Raw genomic sequence first — 24,306 nt, 5'->3', positions numbered from 1 at the left:
GTTACTCCTGGCTCATGCACTCAGGAATTACTTCTGGCGGTGCTTTGGGGATCATATAAAATGCTGGGAACAGAAGCCAGGTCGGCAGCATGCAAGGCAAACGCTCTACCCGCTGTGCTATTACTCCAGCCCCTTTGTTCATTGGAGGTAAAGAGATAAACATAAAAGTAACCTTTTTCGAGTCAATGACATTAAGTGACTGCTTGACTCTAGACATTTCTGTTCTGTGCTGATGGATTTGCCCACAGAGATACTCCTGGGAAGTCACATGGTGTGTGGCCGCAGACACGTGTCACTGAGGGGCCATGTGGGAAGCCCTCATGCTGTGCTCTGTTGTCCTTTCTGACACAGTCAGTCTCTGCCCTCGTCCGCTCTGTGTGCCCTGTCTCGTGGCCTCACCTTTGGATGTGTGGCATCTGTTGGGGCCAGACAGCTCTGTTGGGGCCTCTGTGCAGCTCTGGGGGTTTCTTGGGTCACCCAGACTCTGCGCCAACTTCTGACAACCCGTCAAACAGCTTTCCATCTCAACTGCAATGTCCAGGTGCCGGCCCAATTTCTCCACATCCTCACCACTGTCTCTTGTCCCCTGTCCTGAGAGGTGGTCAGGCTTTGAGACTTGGCTTTGGGTACCACACTGGGTAACAGTGTGAGAATATTCTAGAGAAGGAGAGAAGGAGAGACTGGGACTGGGACCTGGCCAGGGCGACAGCTGTGGGCACCCCGGGGACCCTGGGGGCATCCATGCTGCTGCTACCAACAATTCTCTACAGAACCCTGGCTCCTTTTAGGGCAAATGACACTTATTCTTGTAGATCTTGCTTTTGTAAATGACATTTCCTCTTGTTGATCACGAGATGTGCTTATCACTATTAATGTGTAACCGTGGTGAAATTGATGCACTGGGAACTCAGGCACCAGCTGTTCAAATCCTTGGCACCACAAACAGTCCCCCAGGTTCAGCCAAGGGTCACTCCAGAGCACAAGGCCAGAAGAAGCTCAGAAACACGGCTGGGTGAGTGAACTAAGTTAATTAATTAAAAATGTTCTAAGTCATTTCAGTGCCACTAAGTGGGAAATGTGTCTCTCTACCTACACACCAAAACTCATCTTCTGCATAGACACAAAGCATGGGCTGATACTGGCACTGTCAATTCCCAACTGAACTCACAGTCTCATTCTGCTCCTGATCCCTGTCCCTTCCTTTCCGTCCCAGCCGTGAGAATCTGACCTCATCTTTGCTATGTGGCAGGTTGGTGCATCCCGCTGTAGGCTGCCCCTCCCCACTCACGGCTGCCTCTCTCGCCCTCCCTTGCTCTCCATCTGTCCTTAGCACTGGCCAGTCTCGCCAGGCCGCCCTCTTGCCTGGACCCCAACTGCCTCAGGTGAGCTCCCCACGTCCTGGGACCATCCTCCCACCCAACCTGGACTTCAGCTTGAGCCACTGTTTCCCCCTGCTGGGTCTCTCTCTGCCCCCACAGTGTGTGACTGCCCACCTCATGGTGTAGGTCTGAATTATCCAGGAAGGAAAGGGAAGGCAAAGGAGAGAGAAGAGAAAGGGAGAAAGGACAGGAAGGAAGGAAGAAAGGAAGGAAGGAAGGAAGGAAGGAAGGAAGGAAGGAAGGAAGGAAGGAAGGAAGGAAGGAAGGAAGGAAGGAAGGAAGGAAGGAAGGAAGGAAGGGAGGGAGGGAGGAAGGAAGGAAGGGAGGGAGGGAGGGCGGGCGGGCGGGCGGGCTATAAGAGAGAAGATTCAAAAATAAAAACAAAGAGCTCTCAAGTCTGATATACCTCAGAGTAACAGGTGGTTTAACCCTCCTGCCCAATCAAGGATGAACAAATATTTTGTGACTCAGTTTATTATGTTTAAAATTTTGGGAGTTGAGAAAGGACTTCAAAGACCTTTAGATAAACAGTTCGTGCCTTCCAAAAACATCAAAGGTGATAAGAACACCAAATTAAAAGTTAATAATGAATGTGTCTTCATTAATTGTTATAAACTATGTAGGCTTAAACTATGAATATTCTTATACGCAGTAAAATAAAGTCTCAATGGATTATCCTCTCATCTTAATATATCAAGTTTGATCTGAAAAAGGTCCCCCCCACCTCTGACTGTGGTGATTAACAATGTAGAATTATGGGCATCTCCTGATTCAGTTCTGTAGCTTCGCTCTGATGTAACTGAGCCATCAGAGAGTGTTCGAGAAGAGAGGATCACAGACTTGCTCAATGTAATAGTCCATATTCAAAATAAAACATGGTCACACTTCTAGAGACAGGATGATAATTTTGAGTTTATTGAAGTTTTTTTATCAGTTCCTGAGCTATTTTAACTGTGTCTTCTCCTTTAGATCACTCAATATGTCCAACTCTCAGTGGAAGCTAAGTGAGTGAACAGAAGCAGTAGGTGCACACCTAGGGTAGTGAACTAAGCCATTTCATTACTGGGATGAATTCGCAAAGTAAATTGAGCTCAGTAATGTCCAGAGATGAAGCTTCCTTGAAGAACAAAGTGCAAGAATCACAGGCTCCACATGTGATTTTTCATCTGGACTCAACCTTGAGAACGATGGGTTTCTCTGGTTGAACCAGCACTTGCTTCCCTAATGTCACTGGAATCTGCAACAGGGAAACAGCCAGAAAAGATACGATGAGAGAGGCAACAAAAAAAGCAAAATAGAGAAGACACATGAAGAACAATAATGTCTGGAAAAATAATGAAAGGTCCTTCAGCATCATCTGCCTTTAATTCTTTATGTGAATCCTTGAATATATGTCAAAGCAGGAGAGTGAACGTATTAAGCCATGCATCATTCAACAAAATGTCTATTCAGCATCCATTCTGTCAGGCTGGGGGAAGTTTTCACACTGACTCAAAATCATTTTTTGGCACTTTAAACCAAAAGAATAATATTTAAAGTCCAAACCAGATTCTTAGGCAGCATGGCAATTTTGGTTTTTAGGTCCTTTTTATCATTAGACACTTCACCTAAAAGCTCATGATGATGTGACAAACATGTGCTCTTTAGGGTGCCACCCTGAGACACCAATGGCAAAGCACGGTCCACAGCCACACAGTTTTGTGGGTCTTAGAAATTTGCAGGGTCATGATTCACCTTCTTGGTGGGAGGATCTCATTAAGAAACTGTTTGTCTGTGTGTCCTAACAACCCCTGGGGCCCAGATGCACTATGAGCACTGAAGGTTTTCAGGTCTTGATTGCTGCCTTTGTCCTCTTTCTCTGCCAGAAGCTCATTCAGTTCCTTGGGAGAATGACTGGTGATCACCTTCTGATCCCAGTTGACTGAGGGGAATAAAACTCACAGAGGGTGAGAAGCACCCACCTGTGTGTATCTGGAAGCTCATGGGGCTCAGCTCAGATGGTCCAGAGGGCAGCTTCCTCTCAGGACTGAGATCCCTGATTCTACCCTCCGGAAGAACAGCTCCAAGGATACCCTAAACCCACGTAAGACGCAAAGTCCACCTCCAGCATCCCATATAAACCTGAAAAAAATCTCTTAAAGGGAAGGAGCAGCACAGTATCTGCACGAGTCTTGAAAAATAAGCTTCATGGTTCTTGGTTGATTTTCTATGTTTCCTGATAGAGGGACTCCAGATCTTCTAAGAAACACCACATCATTCTTTGAAATTTTTAAAAATGTCAAATGGCACACATGTATTTCTCAAGTACCAGACACAAAACTTGCACATACAAAAAATGACATGTGTGTGCTCAATTTTTCAGAATGAAATAGGTTAAATTTGTGCCTAACCCACTCTGTATCAATTTGTTTATAACCAGTCTGAATTTATCACTGGTTCAGCAATAACAGGGTCTCTGCCTGACACCATGAGTTTATAGGAAAAGTACGTTAAAAACATTCTTACAGGGCCGTAGCAATAGCACAGTGGGTTGGGCGTTTACCTTGCACGCGGCCAGCCCAAGTTCGATCCCCGGAATCCCATATGGTCCCTCAAGCACTGCCAGGAGCAATTCCTGAGTGAAAAGCCAGGAGTAACCCCTGAGCATCGCTGGGTGTGACCCAAAAAGCAAAAAAAAATAAATTCTTACAGGGGCTGGAGTGATAGCACAGTGGGTAGGGCAATTGCCTTGCACTCAGCCATCCGGGTTTGATCCCCCTGAGCACCACGAGGAATAATTACTGAGTGCATAGCCAGGAGTAACCCCTGAGCATTGCCATGTGTGACCCAAAGAGCAAAAAAAAAAGACATTCTTACATAGAGGGGATACACACTGAACCAAACCGGATGGTTTAATGACAGATTATTGAGTTTGGTAGCAGAACTGATAATATCAGCCAACAGCAGCTGATGACATAACAGAGAAGGGGCTGGGGCTCTTAAGGGGATCTCCCTAGGGTGATTTGAGGATTTAACTAAGACATGAAGGAGGAGAGAGCATAGGGTAGAGTAGGAAGAACATTCCTAATTTTATAATCATCACTAAGAGAGCTTCTGTAAGTTCTGCTGTGAAAAACCTTGTTTCTGGGCCCTAATCTGGTCATCCTGCCACTTCTGACTCTGCAGAGGAGCCTTTCCTTCCAGTGGACTGACTCAAGTTCAAAGGACTGTGTACAGTCATGATAACACTAGCTGCACTGAATCCAAATGATCTCTTCAGTGAGTCTCCACCAAGTCATAACTGAGTACTCCAGAACTGAAGCATCCAGAGTTTTTAGATGGCTGCACAGGGATCTCTTGGACTTAGAAGAAGTTACTGAAGGATGAGTGATCACCTGTACATAGATATGAGAGATCATTCAATAATCACCTCCCTATAGAACATCACTGATGCAGAGTGAACTATCTGACCTGTGTTTCTTCACAAGGTTTGAAGGTGAAGTTCTGCAGTATTTTGACAACAGCAAGTTTCAGGCTCATGAGAGCAAACTTCATGCCAATGCAGTTCCGGGGACCAGCTCCAAAGGGCATGTAGACATAAGGACTGATGCTGTCCTTGTTCTGACTGCTGAACCTGGTTGCAGATCATTGATGGAAACAAGTTAGTGAATAATAAAAAAACACAAAAGTAAAAAAAACACAAAAGTTACATGTCTCACATTATCACTGAGATTTTACAATCAGTGTACACAGAAACGTTTGTGGGATTGTCATCATAATATTCCTTTGGCTATTTTGCTGTGAAAACGGTAGTGTGCAGATCGGTGCCACCCCTATATTCATAGTGCTCCTATGATAAGGGGATGAAATGAGCACTGTTGTAAAGAAGATGTAACTTTAAAAAAAAAGAAGACATAACTTTAAAAACTAAGATTACATTCTGGGTGGTGAGCATTTCACATACTGAAAAGAAGCAGGATTGAAAAGATCCCAGCTGAAGGGAAAGTCAGGCTCTTCCTCGATTCACTTTATGTAGGTCAGGAAGTCATTGAGGACCAAGTCAGAAACAGTTGTTTAAGAGCTGGAGAGATAGTACAGCAGGTTGGGCGTTTGTCCTGCACTTGGTCGGTCCAGATTTGATCCCCAGTGCCCTGTATGGTCCTCCAAGCTCTTCAGGAGTGATCCCTGAGGGCGGAACCAGGAGGAAATCCTGAGTGCTGCTGGGTGTAGTCCCCCAATCAAACAAACAAGCAAAATAACTCCATTCCTTAACATGTTACTTTTTCCTCCCTTTCCCTGCGGCTCTTTTCCCACAAACTAGCTTAAGTCAAATGATTTACGTGTGCAGACAATGCAATTCTACATATTAGAGTCATCTAATTCCTTGTCTGTCCACTCCCCTGGTATATTAAGTCCTCGAAGATTAAATCCATGATTATTGCAAATTTGTTTCTCAATATTTGGTTTGACTGAGGAAACAGCTGTAGGCACAGTGATCATGTATTTCAACATAGTCCTTGCAATTTGGGAGGCATAGTTTCTTACATATTTTTCCCTTAAGGGAATATATGGACTACCTCCTCCACACCTCCTGGTACTTACAGATGTATAGCTTGCCCACACCCCAAAGCCACTACTGCCCAATGAGAAATTTAACTCCAGCTGTACTACCCAGTTAAACGTAAAATGATATGTATGTATATATATACATATATATAAAGTAGAGTGGGAGTTATGTGCGGATGGAATGTGGTTGATGGTTGTTGGAGAGGCTAACAAACCACTCTGCCACCATATAAGCTCAAAACTCATCTACCGGCCTTGCTCCAGAGACTCATAAATAAATCTCAAGAGAGATGAATTAGCCGAACAATCTCTAGGACACTCATTCCTGACTGAGACACTTGGGACAGTCGGGAGTTGCTCAATCCCACAATCCAAAGTCATTACCATGCCCTCAGCCAGACTGCATGGCCTCCCCAGAACTCAAGTACACAGGTCCCCGAATCTGAAATCTCCAGGACTTCTCAGGGTTGGGATGGGCTGCCTTCCTAACACCTCCCAGTGCTTCCAGGAGTGTACTCTGCCCAAAGCCACCGCCCAATTAAAAATTTAACTCCAAGGCCGAAGTAATAGTACAGAGGGGAGGGCGTTTGCCTTGCCGGGTTCAACTGCCGGCATTCCATCTGGTCCAGCAAGCACTGACAGGAGTGATTCCTGAATGCAGAGCCAGGAGTAACCCCTGAGAATCGCTGGGTGTGACCCCTCCAAATTCAACTCCAGCTGTACTGCTAAGTTAAATATTATGGATTTCCTTGAGTGCATGCAGCTATTAGACATCTCCAAACTCTACAACACTGACAATCCAGTAGTAGTAGTTTACCGGGTTGGATGGGATAGTAACATAATAGCCAACCAGTCTTGACTAACAAAAACAGGCTTAACTTGTAACAGCATCTCAGGAATCCTTATTACAGAACTTAATGTTTCCAAGGTGAGGTACAACAATTTACACAAATTTTCTTCTAAGAAAATACTTTTTGATAATTCTGTTGGCAATTTATTGGTAAAATAATATAAAATAAATGACTGTGGATCTGCTACAGGGGCAGGCTTGAGGAGTATTTGGGAAAATTGGGGACAATGGTCGATGGAAGGTGATCGTGGTGGTGGATTGGTGTTGGAGTATTGAATGCCTTTAACAAATCACTATGGATACTTTGTAGACACCAGTGTTGAAATAGTGCAGGGTAACAAGGTCTTTAAAAGATGCATAGAGGTGTGCTCTCTTCCTGTCCAGCCTTGCGCTCCCCAAAGTCTACTACGAGGACCAGCCCGGCAGTGGGCATCTGCCCTCACCTCTGCCCTGAGCGCCTGCGCAACCAGGTCTGTGGACTAGGCATTAATAACTGGACTGGCTGGGGTGTGGCCTTCACTGAAAGGGGCGTGTCCTCATCAAAGTGGGCGTGGCCTACTATGGGGCTGGCAGTAGCTCAGGCGGCCGCAGCTATATTTCCCACTCCCAGCACTCTCAACTCACATCACAACCTTTATTATCTAATTTTGTGGAAAACGTTCTGGCTACCTCAAACAAAATGCGACAATAACCTACTGGCCTACTCCAACTCCACCAAAAAACAAGTGTATACAAGAAGTTATACAAAGCCAAATATGAAAGAATATCTCCTCCAATGCTTCACTAGATGCCTATCATAAGTCACAGAATAATGTCCAAGAGGAAAGACATACTATAGATGAGGAGAAGGTTGACCACCGTTGATCAAGCTTATTCAGAATTCTTCCCTGCAATAAGAGGGAAAAGTGCCAGTGAACTTAAAGGTTTTACCTCTATAAATCTATAACAAGATGAATAAACAGTGCAAGTCTCCACTACGAATAGAGGAGGAATAAAAGAGTCCTGAATCCTCAACAGGGGGTACGCAAAAATATGATCTCTCCGACAAAGAATTCTGAGATTAAATGCTGAGGTTGTTCAAGGAACTCAAAGAATCAATGGAACAGACATACAGAAAATTAGAGGAAGAAATGAAAGAAATGGGGGAATGGATAGCTGAGAAAATTCAAGAAGAAATGAGAGCCTAAATAAGAAGGCTACAAAAAGAAATGTCACAAATGAAGGAATTGGTAGATGAACTTAAAAACTCAGTAGGTCAGGATTCGGGACTGGGACACATCCGAGCCACGGGGGGGGGGGGGGGCACTGGAGTGGGGCGGCGCCAGCCCAAAACTCCAAGTGGTCCCGGCCGCCGGAAGTCACGCCCTCGACCCACCCTCGGCGCCATCTTGATGCCACAATCCACAGAGAAGCGGCAGGCAGTCTGGTGAGCAACAGGGCCCGGACAATGCTCCGGACCTGAATCGGGGCCAGCAACACCGGGGGGCCGGAAGGAGGAGGTGCTGCCAGCACACCTTCTCCAGATGGAACCCTGGCGACACTGAGCAGCAACAAACACGGCTCCAGGATTCGGGACTGGGACACATCCGAGCCGCGCGGCCGCTAACGCAGCCGCATGACCTTTTCTATAACCTGAAAACATACAATCTTTTAATGAAAACTAATTATCAATTGCCTCCTTATTAGGGTTATCTTGTTTGGGGATATAACTCCCACAACAATAGTGAGTTTTGTGTTGAAATATGGAACGTAATCAAGGTGAAGAGAAAATAAATTGAAATTCATCAGTTATACAGTTGGGGTGGGGGGCGGGGAGTATACCCGGGATTTTGGTTGTGTGGAATATGGGCACTGGTGAAGGGATGGTGTTTGAATACGGTATAACTTAGACATAAACCTGAGAACTCTGTAACTTTCCACATGGTGATAAAATTTTTATAAAAATAAAAATTTAAAAAAAACATTATTAATGGAATCACCATAAAAAATAAAAAAAAATTATTTTAGTTTTTAAAAAAAAACTCAGTAGGTGCTCTCAACAGTAGAATGTCTACAGCTGAAGACAGAATCAGCTAACTTGAAGATGAGCAGCAGAAATCATACAGGCAACAACAAACAATGGGAAAAGACCTCAAAATAGCTCTAAGGCAAATCAGAGACCTAGGAGATGACTCCAAGAGGAACAACATTAGAATCATCGAAGTACCGGAAGGACAAGGAGCCAACCCCAATGAAAAAAACCACAGTTACAGAGATCATTGCTGAAAAGTTCTCAGAGTTAGAGAATGCAAGCATCCAGATCCAAGGAGCCAGAAGGGTGCCAAGTAAAAGAAATACTAATAAAAACACTCCAAGTCATATCATAGTCAGAATGATGGATGCCACAGATAGAGACACAATACTGCAAGCAGCAAGGTCAAAGAAAGAAATCACACATACAGGAGCATCCCTTAGATTTACACCAGACCTATCAAAGGAAACCCTCAAGACCCGAAGAAAATGGTGGAATATAGTGGGAAAAAATATTCAATGAAATGAATGCCTCTCCAAGAATACTTTATCCAGCCAAACTCTCACTCAAACTCGATGGAACGATACACCGTTTTATAGATAAACAACAGCTCAGGAACTTCATAGACTCAAAACCCATCTTTAAAGAAGGACTAAAAGGGCTCCTGTAAGACAAGAAAGAAAACACCCATTTCTTTCTTATAAAACAAGAAAGAAAACACAACAACAAACCCTTATAGAAAGATGGCACAAAACCCCATGACAATAATCTGTCTCAATATCAATGGTCTAAATGCACCTATCAGGAGACACAGAATGTCAAAATGGATCCAGAAACTGAAAACAATATTCTGCTGCCTAAAAGAAATTGTATCAACTATTTTTTCAGACCACAATGCACTGAAGATAGAAGCTAATCACACACAGACATGGAGAACCAAACCAAACACTTGGAAATTAAACAACTCAATATTGAACAATGAGTGAGTCAGGAAAGTCAAGGAAGATATCAAAAGATACCTGGAAACAAATGAGAATGAAGACACGAACTACCAAAACCTATGACACAGCTAAAACTGTGTTAAGAGGAAAATTTATAGCTTCTCAAGCATTCCTCAGGAAGGGAGAAAGGGCCTACAAAGATAACTTGACTTCACAGCTCAAGACCTTAGAAAAAGATCAACAAAGGGAACCCCAACCTGGCCGAAGGAAAGAAGTGATAAATTAACGATATGGAAGCCCAAAAAACAATCTGAAAGGTCAATGAAACCAAGAGCTGTTCTTTGAGAATATAAACAAGATTGATAAACCACTAGCAATACTCACAAAGAAAGAGAGAGAGAACCCTAATAAACCAAATCAGAAATGAAAAATGGGTCATCACAACAGAAACCAAGGAGATTCTAAAGGTCATCAGAGACTACTTTGAGAGTCTGTATGCCACAAAACAAGAGAACCTACAAGAAATGAATAAATTCCTTGATTCCTACAATCTCCCAAGACTGAACCAAGAAGACTTGGAATACCTGAATAGACCCATTAATAGCAAGGAAATTGAAACAGTAATCAAAAGTCTCCCCAAAAAACAAAAGCCCAGGCCCAGATGGATTCACTAGCGAATTCTTCCAAACATTTAAAGAGGACCTGATATCAGTTCTCCTCAAGCTTTTCCAGGAAATTGAAAAGACAGGAACCCTTCCAAACAGTTTCTATGAGGCACATATCTCCCTTATACCAAAAGCAAACAAAGACACCACTAGCAAGGAAAACTACAGGCCAATATCCCTGATGAACCCGGATGCAAAGATCCTCAACAAAATATTAGCAAATAGAATAGAGCAACTCGTCAAGAAGATCATACACCATGACCAAGTGGGATTCATCCTGGGGATGCAAGGATAGTTTAACACTCGGAAATCAATCAACATAATACAGCATATCAACAAAAGCAAAGATAAAAACCATATGATCGTTTCAGTAGATGCAGGGAAAGCATTTGACAAGATCTAACACCCATTTATGATGAAAACTCTGACCAAATGGGTTTAGAAGGAACTTTCCTCAAGATAGTCAAAGCCATCTACCACAAACCCATGACAAGCATTATTCTCAATGGAGAAAAACTTAGGGCCTTCACTCTAAGATCAGGGACAAGGCAAGGATGCCCACTCTCACCACTTGTTTAACATAGTACTGGAAGTACTTGCAATAGCAATTAGGCAAGAAAAAGACATTAAGGGCATCCAGATAAGAAAGGAAAAAATCAAGCTCTCATTATTCTCAGATGATATGATACTATACATAGAGAAAACTAAAACCTCTACCAAGAAACTCCTAGAAACAATAGACTTGTACAGTAAAGTCGCAGGTTAAAAAATCCATGGCCTTTCTATACGCAAATAACTAGACAGAGGAAAGTGACATAAAAAAACCCATTCACAATCATGCCCCAGGAAAATCAAGTACCTTGGAATTAGCCTAACTAAGGAGGTAAAGGATCTCTACAAAGAAAACTACAAAACGTTAATCCACGAAATAAAAGAGGACACGAGAAAATGGAAACATATTCCCTGCTCATGGATAGGAAGAATTAACATTGTCAAAATGGCTGTACTCCCCAAAGCACTATACAGATTCAATGCGATCCCTATAAAGATACCCATGAAAAATTTCAAAGAAATGGAGCAAACACTTCTGAAATTCATATGGAACAATAAACGCCCACGAATAGCTAAAGCAATTCTTGGGAAAAGGACGATGGGAGGCATCACCCTCCCCAACCTCAAACTCTACTACAAAGCGGGAATAATCAAAACAGCATGGTACTGGAACAAAGACAGAGTCACAGACCAATGGAACGGGTGGAATATCCCTACACAAAACCCCAATTGTATGAACATCTAATCTTTGATAAGGGAGCAAGAAATGTAAAGTGGAGCAAAGAAAGTCTCTGTAACAAATGGTGCTGGCATAACTGGACAACCACATGCAAAGAAATGGGTTTAGATCTCGACCTATCACCACACACAAAAATCAGATCAAAATGGATTAAAGACCTAAACATCAGACCAGAATCCATAAGATACATTGAAGACAAGGTTGGCAAAACACTCCACCACATTAAAGCTAACAGTATATTCAAAGATGACATGCCACTGACCAACAAAATGGAAACAGAGATAAACAAATGGGACATTACACTAAGAAGCTTCTGCACCACAAAAGATACAGTGACCAAAATACAAAGAAAATCAGATAAGGGATTGATATCAAGGACATACAAGGCAATGGTTGGAATCTACAAGAAGAAAACATCTAACCCCATCAAAAAATGGGCCAATGAAATGAACAGAAATTTTCTCAAGGAAGTAATACGAATGGCCAAAAGGCACATGAAAAGATGCTCTTCACAAACACAGGCTCAAAGTCAAAGGCTGGAAAACAATCCAACAGGCAAACAACTCCAATAAAAAAAAGCTGGTGTAGCCATCTTAGTATCAGATCATATTGATTTCAGACTGAAGAAGGTCACAGGAGACAGTGAAGGTCATTTCTTATTGATAAAAGGATCTGGACAACAGGAAGAACTAACAATACTAAATATATATTCACCTAATGAAGGACCAGCAAAGTACTTAAAACAACTACTCATAAACTTGAAGAAAGATATAGATAGCAACACAATACTAGTGGTAGACTTCAACACCGCTTTATCACCTCTTGATAGATCGACCATAATCAAGCTTATCCAGGACATACGGCATCTGAGGGAAGAAATGGAAGAAAGGGATTTAGTAGATATATACAGGACACTTCATCCTCAAAAAGCTGAATATACATTCTTCTCAAGTGTGCATGGAACATTCTCCAAGATAGACCACATGCTGAGCAACAAAACATACCTCCATAAAATTAAGAAGATAGAGATTGCATCAACAATCTTCACAGACCACGATGCGCTGAAATTAGAAATAAATCACACACACATCAGAAAAGGAAATGAAACACCTAAAAATTAAACAGCTCATTATTGGACAATGAGTGGCTTAGGAAGGAAATCAAAGAGGAAATCAAAAGATTCCTGGAAACGAACGACAATAAGAACACGAGTTACCAAAACCTATGGGACACAGCAAAAGCTGTGTTAAGAGGAAAGTTCATAGCTCTATAAGCATTCCTCAGGAAGGAGGAGCGAGCCCAAATAAGTAACCTAACCTCACACTTAAGAGCTTAGAGAATGACCAACAAAAGGAGCCCGATCCGAAAAGGAGGATGGAAATAATAAAACTCAGAGCAGAAATTAATAAGATGGAAACAAAAAAAAAACAATTCGAAAGATCAATGAAACCAAGAGCTGGTTCTTTGAGAAAATAAAAAAGGTCGATAAACCTCTAGCAAGACTCACAAATAAAGGGAGAGAGAAAACCCTAATAAACCGAATTAGAAATGAAAAGGGGGACATTACAACAGAAATTACAGAAATTCAAAGGATCCTCAGAGATTACTTTGAGAATCTTTTGCCATGAAACACGAAAACCTCAAGGAAATAGATTAATTCTTAGACTCCTATAGCTTCCAAAGGCTGAACCAAGAAGACCTGGAATACCTGAACAGACCTATCACCATCAAAGAAATTGAAATGGTAATAAAAAGTCTCCCTAAGCACCAAGGTCCTGGCCCAGATGGATTTACTAATGAATTCTTCCAAACCTTTAAAGAGGACTTACTCCAAATCATCTTTAAGCTTTTCCAGGATATTGAAATATCGAAAACACTTGCAAACAGTTTCTATGAAGGAAATATCACCCTGATACCAAAATCAGACAAAGATACCACAAAGAAAGAGAATTACAGACCGAGATCCCTGATGAACACAGACGCAAAGATCCTCAACAAAATATTAGCAAATAAAATCCAACAACTCATCAAAAAGATCATGCACCATGACCAAGTAGGATTCATCACAGGGATGCGAGGATGGTTTAACATTCACAAGTCAATCAACATAATTCACCATATCAATAAAAGAAATTTAAAAAAACATATGATCAGAGAAAGCATTTGACAAGATTCAGCACCTGTTTATGACGAAAAGTCTCAGCAGAATGGGCATCGAAGGAACTTTCCTCAATATAGTCAAAGCCATCTAACAAAAGCCCACAGCAAGTATCATTCTCCATGGGGAAAAACTGAAAGCCTTTCCTCTAAGATTGGGCACAAGGCAAGGTTGTCCTCTTTCGCCACTCCTATTCAATATAGTACTGGAAGTCCTGACCATGGCTGTTAGACAAGAAAAAGATATCAAGGGCATACAGATAGGAAAGGAAGAGACCAAGTTATCACTATTTGCAGATGACCTAATACTATACTTGGAAAACCCTAAAGACTCTACAGGAAAGCTCCTAGAAACAATAAGTCGATATAGTAAAGTGGCAGGCTACAAAATCAACACCCAAAAGTCCATGGCTTTCTTATATACAAATAATGAAAGAGAAGAAAGAGACATTAAAAAACAATCCCGTTCACAATAGTGCCTCAGAAAATCAAGTACCTTGGAAACAGCTTAACCAAAGAGGTGCAGGACCTATACAAGGAAAATTACAAAACACTACTTCAAGAAATAAAAGAGGACACCAGGAAATGGAGACACATCCCCTGCTCATGGACATGGAGAATTAACATTATCAAAATGGCAATACTGCCCAAAGCACTATACAAATTTAATGCGGTCCCTATCAGGATACCCATGATATTTTTCAAAGAAATAGACAAGACACTCCTGAAATTCATATGGAACAATAAACTCCCACGAAGAGCTAAAGCAATCCTTGGAAAAAAGAAGATGGTGGCGTCACGTTCCCCAACATCAAACTCTACTACAAAGCAGTAGCAATTAAAACAGCAGGGTATTGGGATAAAAGCAGACTTGTAGACCAGTGGAACAGAGTTGAATATCCTGTCATAGACCCCCAAATATATGGCCACTTAATCTTTGAGAAAGGAGCAAGAAATGCAAAGTGGGACAAGGAAATCCTCTAAAGAAGTGGTGCTGGGAAATTTGGATAGCTACCTGCAAAAATAGGAAAACTGACCTATGTCTAATGCCAGGCACAAAAGTAAGATCAAAGTGGATTAAAGACCTCAGTATAATACATGAATCTATAGCGTTCATAGAAGAAAATGTAGGCAGAACTCTCCATGACATTGTAGCTAAAAGCATCTTTAAGGACAAAACAGCACTGACCATGCAAGTGGAAGCAAACATAAACAAATGGGACTACATCAAACTAAGAAGCTTCTGCACTTCAAAAGAAACAGTGACCAAAATGCAGAAAGAGCCCACAGAATAGGAATATAGGAAATAATATTTACCCAATACCCATCTGATATGGGATGAATATCCAGGATATACAAGATACTTGTAGAATTGTATAAGAAATAAACCTCCAACCCCAACAAAAAATGGGGAGAAGAAATGAACAGAAGGTTCCTCAAAAAAGAAATACAAATGGCCAAAATGCACATGGAAAAATGCTCCACATCACTAGTCATCAGGGAGCTGGAAATCAAAACAACAATGAAATATCATCTCACACCACAGAGACTGACACACATTCCAAAGAACAAAAGCAACCAGAGCTGGCATGGATGTGAGGAAAGAGAGACGCTCCTTCACTGTTGATGGGAATGCCAACTGGTTCAGCCTTTCTGGAAAACAATATGGACAGTCCTTCAAAAACTAGAAATTGAGCTTCCATATGACCCCGCAATACCACTTCTGGGAACATATCCCGAGGATGCAAAAGAGCACAGTAGAAATGACATCTGTACCTATATATTTATTGAACCACTGTTCACAATAGCCAAAATATGGAAACAACACGAGTGTCCTAAAACATATGACTGGTTAAAGAAATTTTGGTACATCTACACAATAGAATACTGTGCATCTGTTAGGAGACATGAAGTCATAAAATTTGCTTACAAATGAATAGACATGGAGAGTATCATGCTAAGTGAAATGAGTCAGAAAGAGAGGACAGACATAGAGGTGACTGCATTCATTTGTGGAGTGTAGGGTAGGATCACATGAGACTGACACCCAAGGATGGTAGATACAAGGGCCAGGGGGATTGCCCCAGAGCTGGAAGACTGATTCATGAGTGGAGGGGAGAAGGCAGATGGAATAGAGAAGGGATCACTAAGAAAATGATGGCTGGAGGAACCAGTTGGGATGGGAGATGCATGCTGAAAGTAGATAATGGACGAAACATGATGACTTCTCAGTGTCTGTGTTGCAAGCTATAATGCCCAAAAGTAGAGAGACAGTATGGGGAATATTGTCTGCCTTAGAGACAGGAGAGGGTGGGAAAGGGAGGTATACCCCGGGTGGTGGGGAATGTGCACTGGTGGAAGGATGGGTGTTTGATCACTTTGAGATTGTAACCCAAACATGAAAGTTTGTAACTATCTCATGGTGATTCAATAAAATTTTAAAAATTAAAAAAAAAGAAAAAATGCTCTTCATCCCTAATCATCAGAGAGATGCAGATCAAAACAACTACGAGATACAGCCTCACACCACAGAGACTGGCACACATCCAAAAGAACAAAAGAAACCGCTGTTGGCGTGGATGTGGAGAGAAAAGAACCCTCCTACACTGCTGGTGGGAATGCCAACTGGTTCAGCACTTTTGGAAAACAGTATGAACACTTCTCAAAAAATTAGAAATTGAGCTCCCATTTGACCAGGGATACCACTCCTGGGAATATATCCCGGAAAGGCAAAAAAGTATAGTCAAAATGACATCTGCCCTCGAATGTTCATTGCAGCACTGTTTACAATAGCCAGAACCTGGAAAAAAACCGAGTGCCCGAGAACAAATGACTGGTTAAAGAAATTTTGGTACATCTACACAATGGAATACTACGCTGCTGTTAGAAAAGATGAAGTCATGACCTTTACATATAAGTGGATCAACATGGAAAGTATCATGCTAAGTGAAATGAGTCAGAAAGAGAGAGACAGACATAGAAAGATTGCACTCATCTGTGGAATATAAAATAACAAAATGGGAGACTGGCACCAAAGAATAGTAGAGATAAGTACCAGGAGGTTGGCTCCAAGGCTTGGAAGCCGACCTCACATGCTGGAGGAAGAGGCAGCTCATATAGAGAAGGGAACACCAGGTAAAGCGTGGTTTGAGAACCGGCAGGAGATGGGAGATGCGCGTTGAAAATAGACTATAGACCAAACATAATGGCCATCAGTGCCTCTATTGCAAACCACAACACCCCAAAGGAGAGAGAAAAAAATGGAATGCCCTGCCACAGAGGTGGGGTGGGGTGGGGTGGGGGGATGGGGTGTGAAGGTGGGAGAGATACTGGGGTCATCCGATGTGGAGAATGGGCACTGGTGGAGGGATGGGTACTCGAGCATTGTATGACTGAAACACAAGCATGAAAAGTTGTAAGTCTGTAAAAAATTAAAATAATAAAAGATGCACAAATAAATGTTATAATATTCTTTTGGTTATATGTGGAATATGCCTGTGTTTATGTTAAATAGACACAAATGTGTCTAGGTCACAAATATCCAAAAGATAGTTTTTGGTTTGTTTTTCAGTCATACCCAGCGATTTTAAGGTCTTACTCCTGGTTCTGTGCCAGGAATAACTCCTGTAAGGACTTTGGGAATGAAGTATAATGTTGGGGATCTAACTCGGTCAACTGCTTGCAAGGCAAATGTGTGTGAGTATATGTATAAATACATAAAGAGAAAAGACATGAATAAGATACAGCTTATCTTTTTCTGTTAAATAAAGTGAGCATTTCAATGCCATATAATAAAAAACATTCTAGCTTTGGTGATAGTTTTATTATTTTGGAGACACACCTGAGAAAACTGGGGACTTACTCCTGGTTCTGTGCTCAAGGAGCACTCCTGAAAGAGCTCTGGATGCCTAGGATTGCGCTCAGTCAGACAGGTGCAAGGAACGTGCTCTACCTACTGCAATACTGCTCCAAGACAATAGCACTCTAACTATTAAACGTTCATGTAAAAACAGAGTTCATCTATGCATAGAAAAATGTCCAGAAGGACATATTTAGTAAGGTCTATCTTAGGAATGGGTCTCAACAATATCAACTTTCTTTCTTCTAACCTAGTTTGCAAAATTTTAAAAACCAACCATTACACTTTTGAGAAGAAAAATCAAAACACAGTTTAGAGGTAGAAAATGAGTGAACAGTCACATGTTCATCATTACACTAAGAAGCATGAGGCCATTTGCAGGTCAAATTAGATCAAAACTCATTTGTTAGATATAAAAAACAACATGAGACTAATACACAAAGACAGTAGAAACAAGGGCTGAAGGATTGGTCCATGGTTGGAAGCCTGTCTCAAGTGCTGGTGGAGAAGGCAGTTGGGATAGAGAAGGGATAACTATGACAAAGTTAATTAGTTAGAAATGATCACTCTGGATAAAAACTCTGTGCTAAAAATATGTAAAGGGATAAGGATGATAACCTCTCAGTATCTGTATTGCAAATCATAATGCCCAAAATAGAGAGAGATGGAGCAAGAGGGGGAGGGTAAAAGAAAGAGAAGAGAGAAGGCAAGTCTTTGCTATAGAGAAGGTTGGGTGAGGGAAGGTGGGAGGGAAATTGGGGACTTGGTGGTGATAAATGTACGCTGGTAGAGGGATAGGTGTTGGAACATGGTATGACTGAAACCTGACCATGAAGAGTTCTAAAATAGTGTATCTCATGGTGAGAGAAGAAGGAGAAGGAGATGGAGAGAAGCAGAAGCAGAAGCAGAAGCAGAAGAAGAAGAAGAAGAAGAAGAAGAAGAAGAAGAAGAAGAAGAAGAAGAAGAAGAAGAAGAAGAAGAAGAAGAAGAAGAAGAAGAAGAAGAAGAAGAAGAAGAAGAAGAAGAAAGAGGAGGAGGAGGAAGAGTAGAAAAGAAAGGAGGAAAGGAGGAGGAGGAAAGAGGAGGAAGAAGAGGAGGAGAAGTAAAGTCAATTTTAATATAAACATAATCAGCTACTGAAGTTAAAAAAACAAATTAGGTGACCAGAGAGATAGTACAGCAGGTAGGGTGTTTGCCTTGCACACGGCTGACCCGAGTTCAATCCCCGGCATCCCATATGGTCCCCTAAGCACCACCAGGAGTAATTCATGAGTGCAGAGCCAGTAGTAACCCCTGTACATTGCTGGGTTTGACCCAAAAAAAGCCAAAAAAAACCCCACTCAAATTAGATCAAGTGGTTGCCTTTTGAAGGATAGGAGAGCCAGGCACTACCTTTCGGGATGGAACTCCTCGGGCTCTGTCCACAGTTCTGGGTCTTTATGGAGAACAAAGATGGGTATCATGACCACTGTGCCTTTGGGGATGAACAGCCCATTGATCTCCACATCTTCCTTACAGACCCTTTCGATTCGGCCAGCAGATGGATATAATCTGAGAGTTTCGCTCACCACCATGTCAAGGTATTCCATTTGCTCCAGGGTATCGAAGGTGGGTGGTTCCTGGGAAGAAATAGATTTGGGGCTTGAGTGATGGTACAGCAAACAATGTGCTTGCTTTGCATGAAGCCAACCCAGGTTCAGTCCTTGACATCCCTTATGGTTCCCTGAGCCTGCCAAGATGATTCCTCAGCACTCAGCCAGGAGTAATCCTGGAGCATTGCCCAGTGTCCCCCCACCAAAAAAAGAAGAAAATAGATTTGGATGAATGAGGATTTGAGATTATTTTTTAACCCCATTTCTGTGATACTTTGAAAATGCTTCACAGTTACACTCACCTTATTGGGAAAAGTGGCATCGATCTCCTCCTGCAGTTTCTGCTGGACGTCAGGGTGGATGGCAAGGCAATACATGAGAAATGAGACAGCACTGCTGGTGGTCTCATAACCAGAAAAGATAAAGATAATTGACTGGGCCACTAGCTCCAGGTCAGTCAGAGCTAAAACAGGAGAAAGGGGACTGAGAGTGAGGTAGAAAACATCATTGCTGATATGATGAGAACTCCAAAATCAATGCAGAAAGAGAGCAACATAGAATGTTGGAGGGAGGCAGATTGAGTTTCCCTCCCCACCCTGGCAGAACGCTGGCAGCATAAAACCTCCTGAACCCAACCACAGCTATGCTCAAGGCTGTTCTTCACAGGCTTGAGCCGGTGAGGTTTGAGCCTCACCTATGAGGGAACCTGCAAAAAAACCTGGGTATGCGGGACCCATGACTGAGATCTCCAAGCTCCCTCAGAATGGGATTGGTCCTCCTCTCCCCAGCTCCCAAATTTTCCAGTAGCTTGGCAGTCATGCCCACAAACTTCCCTTTAGTGCCAATATAATTTCATCATGGTCAAGATTCAGAGACTATGAAATAAAACTCCCAGAAGTGAGTGACATAGAATGTCCTAGAGCATGCGACCATGACTTCTTATATTATAGCCCACTGATGTACCAAAAGTGGCACACATTTGTTTGGGTTTAACACACTTACTTGTAATGTCTTATACAAGGGGTCAAATGACTCCAGGATGAAATACAACAATCTTCACATACTTCCCTCTTATGGTAGTGGGAAAGTGCATGGTGGTGGGATTGGTCTTTGATAATAGCTAATTATCTGTAAGTATAATATTATCTGTAATAAACTATTGTGAACAAACTTATGAAAATTAAATTTTAAAAAATCAATGCAGAGTCCATCTGGGATGGGTCTCTGGATCTGGTGTCTAGCTTCGGGTCAAGAAAAGGCAAAAGTGGTCTGGATCTTCAAACATGATGGCCTCTCAGTCTTTGTATTGCAGGAGGAATAGGGGGATATTAGTGGTGGGAAAGGTACACTGGTGGAGGGATGGGTGTTGGAACATTGTATGACTGAAGCTCAATCATGAAAGTTTTGTAACTGTGTCTCATGGTGATTCAGTTCAAATAAAAAGTGGTCTGGATCTGGTTTCCCAAAGTTTCTTCTATTGAATAGAAAGTGAACGGGGCTATATAAGATCTCTAGGTGCTTCAGAGACAGTGCAACATGTAAGGTGCTGCCTTGGTGTGGTTGGTCTGGGTTTGATCCATGGCACCCCAGGTGATCCCTTGCACCCCAACAAAAGTCATCCCTGAAAACAGGTAGGTGTGCCCCATCGCCATCACCACCAACAAAAAACACCAAACGAGCAAACTGAAAAGAACTATATCTTATACCTCCCATTCAATTTTACACTGACTTAAAGCTGCTCTTAAAAATTTAAAGCCTATTGTAAATACGAACAGAAGAAGAAAAAGAAAACAATAGAGCCTACTTACAAGTAACTTGGGATTATTTGGAGCATCCAAGTGAAGGGAAAAGTCAGAGTGATGCAGGTGATCACTCTGACAAATGAAAGAATAGTGGGGAGAAGACAAGCAATCCCCGCATAATGAACAGTAATTCGCCAGAGTCAGAGAATCACTACAGAGACAGCAATCTGCACTCAATCATCCTAAGTGACTGCACGCCATAATTCTCCCCAGATGATAAAAATAGTGAGAAGCCTGAAAATCCAAAATATATAGACAGCCCCAAATGCACCCTCCCCAACTAACTTATCAAGTACAAGAGGGAAAAGCCCACTAGACTGGTCTGGGGAACAGAATATCAGCCAGGGGTCCTGAGTTAAGGTAAGATGGCCAACATGGGGGAAAGCAGGTCCCGGATGATGGGGGCCTGGATGAGAATTTCCAGGCCAGGTTCTGACTCACTGACTCAGGCATGAGAAATGCCTCTGCAGATCTTCTCCTGACTGTCCCATGATGCTCTACACACACTGCCTGACACTGGGTATGACTGTTTCTGGCTCCTCTCCTTCAAGCCTGGAGCAGAGTCCTGCCTGCCCACTGCCATAACATACTCTGGCCACTTTTTTTTATCTCAATTGACACCTTTGAATTGACAGGAGCGTGTCTGCTAGAAAAGTTCAGATGTTTGCAGAGCTACACCCACTTCCTCCTCTCCCCAAGTAGGGGCCCTGGGCATGCTCCTCGCTTACCTTTGTAGGAGTCCACTTCCTTGGAATTCTGAGTGTTGAGCATCAGTTGAAGGAAGTCCACTCGTTGCTGAAAGTAGAATAAAAGCTTAGTGGAAGAAAGTCACTTGCAAAGTCAAAATGAACAAAGAGCCTAAGACTTAATCTCTTTCCTAGACAATGGCTGCTTCGAGGGCAGAAGTTTGACTGTTGATGAGAGATCAAAACATCCTCAGTTACAGATCCAGAAAACTCCAACCACCACAGCATGTCAGCTGCTTCTTCAGCCTTCTCTCTCCTGGTCTGCAGTTCTCTGGCTTTTCTACACAGACCCTTGGCTTAAGAGTTGCCTGCTCTCTCCCATCATCGCCGTTCTCAGGATGAAGCCCGAACTCCAGTCTCTCTCTCTCTCTCTCTCTCTCTCTCTCTCTCTCTCTCTCTCTCTCTCTCTCTCTCTCTCTCTCTGGGTTTGCCACCAGCCTTGAGGTGAGATTCCCCACATGACCCTCCCTCTTGGAACCATCCCCTCCTCAATGCCATCCTTGGGCAGGCAGCCCTCCCTCCCTCTGCAGAAGGGATCCTGCTGCCTCAGGCTCAGGAAGGCTAAGCTGGGTGAAAAAAATTTCTGCACACATTGATTGTCAGAGGATTCACCGGAACACACCCCGCCAGGTAGCCTGAGCCTTCCAATGGACAATGGGTAAAATAAGAGACTTGGGGCCAAAAAGATTTCTCAATAGGCTGATCAGGTGTATGCAGGCGGGTGTTTCCCCATTCACCCCCATCAACACATTCTTGTAGGACTCCTAGGAGCCACCCCAAAAACTGAATGGAAATAGCCATAGCCCCTGAGCATTGCTGGATGTGACCCTCACCAAAGAAAGGAGAGAGAGAGAGAGAGAGAGAGAGAGAGAGAGAGAGGACTTGAAGCTGAGATATTTATTTGCCCATCTAAGAAAATAGTTATGATTGCAGGAAAATAATTGCAAGCTGCAGGTTTTTTCTTTTGGTTTTGTGACTACACCAAGCAATTCTTAGGGCTTATTCCTGACTCTGCACTCAGAGATCACTCCCAGTGGGATTCAGGGGACTCTATTGAGTACCAGGGATTGAACCCAGATCAGCCACGAGTACAGCAAGCAGCCTATCTGCTGCCCTCTTGCCTTAGTGACATAAACAACATATTATTCTTATGTTATTCAAGGGAGGTGATGAAGTTTTTGAAAAAATAATATTAATGAAATGACATAATAATTTCATGCCTAATTTAAATGTTAACATAGTCTTACCTTCCCATTATCTTTGAGCCGACTTTCTTTGATCTTATGAATGAACTTTTTGAAAAAATCCAAGACCCTTCTTGGAAACAGGAAGATATTCAACAGTTCACATACAGTTGCGAGGAATGGGAAGAGTGCTGTAGAGAACAGGTAAAAGCGAAGTATGAAAACACAAAGCCAGCCAGAACAACACTCACATTCAGTACCAGTCAGCTGAGCAAGAAGAACAACAGAGAAAGAGTCTGAACAAGAGCAAGTCCCCAGACAGCCCTGCGGACAGGGTCGGGTCAAGCCAGTCATGTTACACACATGCCACATCACAGCAGTTTGTCTCTCCAGATCTTTGCAGTAACTGAAGAAACAGAATAAACTTCCTGGGCATCTTAACCTTTTTCTCTGTTGACTGCCTTTTGTCTACGGTCTTTACAACAGGACCACAGTCTGTTACCTTAATTAGGAAATAGGAGTCAGATAGAAATGCTGGTCTGAGTGTGTGTTTGTTTGTGTATTACAATGTAATGAAATACATTAACAAACAATAGAAAATCAGGTAAGTCACTAATGAGCTGTAGAGAGGGAGGGGCAGGTAGGGTACTTGTCTTTCATGTAGGGTGTTTGCCTTCACACAGCTGACCCAGACTGAATTCAACCCATGGCATCCCATGAGCACTGGTAGGAGTAGTGATTACAGGGCACAGAGATAGAAGTAACCATAGAAAGTTCTGAGTGTTGCCCAAAAGCAAAAAAAAAAACCCTATTAAAAACTATCTTCAGAAGAAAAAAAGAATATAAAGTACAGACTTAGAAAGAGATCAGCTTTCCAACCAAGAAGAAACAGAGATAAACAAATGAAACTATATTAAACTAAGAAGCTTCTGCACCACAAAAAACAGTGACCAGAATACAAAAGCAATATACAGATTAGGAAAGGATATATACCCAATACCCATCTGAGCTCCCATTTGACCCAACAATACCACTTCTGGGAACATATCCCGGAGAGGCAAAAAGGTATAGCCGAAATGACAACTGCACTTGTATGTTTATCGCAGCACTGTTTACAATAGCCAGAATCTGGAAAAAACCCGAATGCCCAAGAACAGGTGACTGGTTAAAGAAACTTTGGTACATCTACACAACGTAATACTATGCAGCTGTTAGAGGATATGAAGTCATGAAATTTGCTTATAAATGTATAAACATGGAGAGTATCGTGCTAAGTGAAATGAG

At 42.3% G+C, this 24,306-nt stretch overlaps 1 protein-coding gene across 2 annotated transcripts in view; it reads right to left on the bottom strand.

Annotated features, from left to right (window-relative positions):
- Window positions 1-2,541: 2,541 nt before the first annotated feature.
- Window positions 2,542-24,306, bottom strand: part of LOC101543688 (cytochrome P450 3A12-like) — a 39,065-nt gene continuing 17,300 nt past the window's right edge. Inside the window, exons 8-13 of one of the 2 annotated variants that reach the window (XM_055136126.1) lie at window positions 23,086-23,213; window positions 21,821-21,887; window positions 19,593-19,753; window positions 19,088-19,317; window positions 4,830-4,986; window positions 2,542-2,616 (exon numbers count right to left, since the gene is read on the bottom strand). In XM_055136126.1, coding sequence (XP_054992101.1) covers window positions 2,542-2,616; window positions 4,830-4,986; window positions 19,088-19,317; window positions 19,593-19,753; window positions 21,821-21,887; window positions 23,086-23,213 — 818 coding nt within the window. Of the gene's footprint in view, window positions 2,617-4,829; window positions 4,993-19,087; window positions 19,318-19,592; window positions 19,754-21,820; window positions 21,888-23,085; window positions 23,214-24,306 lie in introns of both variants that reach the window. The other variant, XM_004617343.2, reaches the window with a different exon arrangement.

The sequence above is a fragment of the Sorex araneus genome, chromosome 4, assembly GCF_027595985.1.
Source record: "Sorex araneus isolate mSorAra2 chromosome 4, mSorAra2.pri, whole genome shotgun sequence".
In the NCBI taxonomy this organism is placed as follows: Eukaryota; Metazoa; Chordata; class Mammalia; order Eulipotyphla; family Soricidae; genus Sorex; species Sorex araneus.
Note: the sequence above shows the minus strand (reverse complement) of the source record. Positions and strands in the feature narration are given on the sequence as shown.